The sequence below is a fragment of the Cryptotermes secundus genome, unplaced genomic scaffold, assembly GCF_002891405.2.
Source record: "Cryptotermes secundus unplaced genomic scaffold, Csec_1.0 scaffold21, whole genome shotgun sequence".
Classification (NCBI taxonomy): domain Eukaryota; kingdom Metazoa; phylum Arthropoda; class Insecta; order Blattodea; family Kalotermitidae; genus Cryptotermes; species Cryptotermes secundus.
This window is the reverse complement of record NW_019742548.1, coordinates 1-801: the sequence shown is the minus strand read 5'-3', so window position 1 is coordinate 801 and position 801 is coordinate 1. Positions and strand designations below refer to the sequence as shown.

The 801-nt window shown below is 48.5% G+C and overlaps 1 protein-coding gene across 1 annotated transcript; it reads left to right on the top strand.

The window, feature by feature from the left end:
* Positions 1-3: 3 nt before the first annotated feature.
* LOC111873241 (tubulin beta chain) lies at positions 4-795 on the top strand (the record flags this gene model as incomplete). The annotated part of the gene is made up of 1 exon (XM_023867787.2): positions 4-795. A coding segment is annotated over one exon (765 nt), but the record flags the coding sequence as incomplete, so codon positions are not given.
* Between the last annotated feature and the right edge of the window lie 6 nt (positions 796-801).

The window sequence follows — 801 nt, the reverse complement described above, 5'->3', positions numbered from 1 at the left end:
GTCCACCAGCTGGTTGAAAATACTGATGAAACATACTGCATTGACAATGAAGCCCTCTATGACATTTGCTTCAGGACGCTGAAACTCAAGACTCTCACATATGGTGACATGAACCATCTGGTGTCCCTCACAATGTCTGGTGTGACAACTTGTCTAAGGTTCCCAGGTCAGCTCAATGCCGATCTCCATAAACTTGCTGTCAACATGGTCCCATTCCCACGTCTCCACTTTTTCATGCCCGGCTTCGCTCCTCTCACCTCCCGTGGTAGCCAACAGTACCAAGCCCTGACTGTACCCGAACTAACTCAACAAATGTTCGATGCCAAGAACATGATGGCTGCCTGTGACCCAAGGCATGGCCGTTACCTCACAGTTGCTGCTGTCTTCAGAGGACGCATGTCCATGAAAGAAGTTGATGAACAGATGTTCAACATTCAGAANGTTGAGTGGATCCCTAACAACGTGAAGACTGCTGTTTGTGACATCCCACCCAGAGGACTGAAGATGGCGGCAACCTTCATTGGTAACTCGACTGCCATCCAGGAGCTGTTCAAGCGTATCTCAGAGCAGTTCACAGCCATGTTCAGGCACAAGGCTTTCTTGCACTGGTACACAGGTGAGGGCATGGATGAGATGGAGTTCACAGAAGCAGAATCAAACATGAATGACCTGGTGTCTGAGTACCAACAGTACCAGGAGGCAACTGCTGATGAGGACGCAGAGTTTGACGAGGAGCTGGAAGCTGAAGTTGAGGGCAAGCAGCTATGACACAAAAATTTTATATTGCCTCAAAATTTTGCA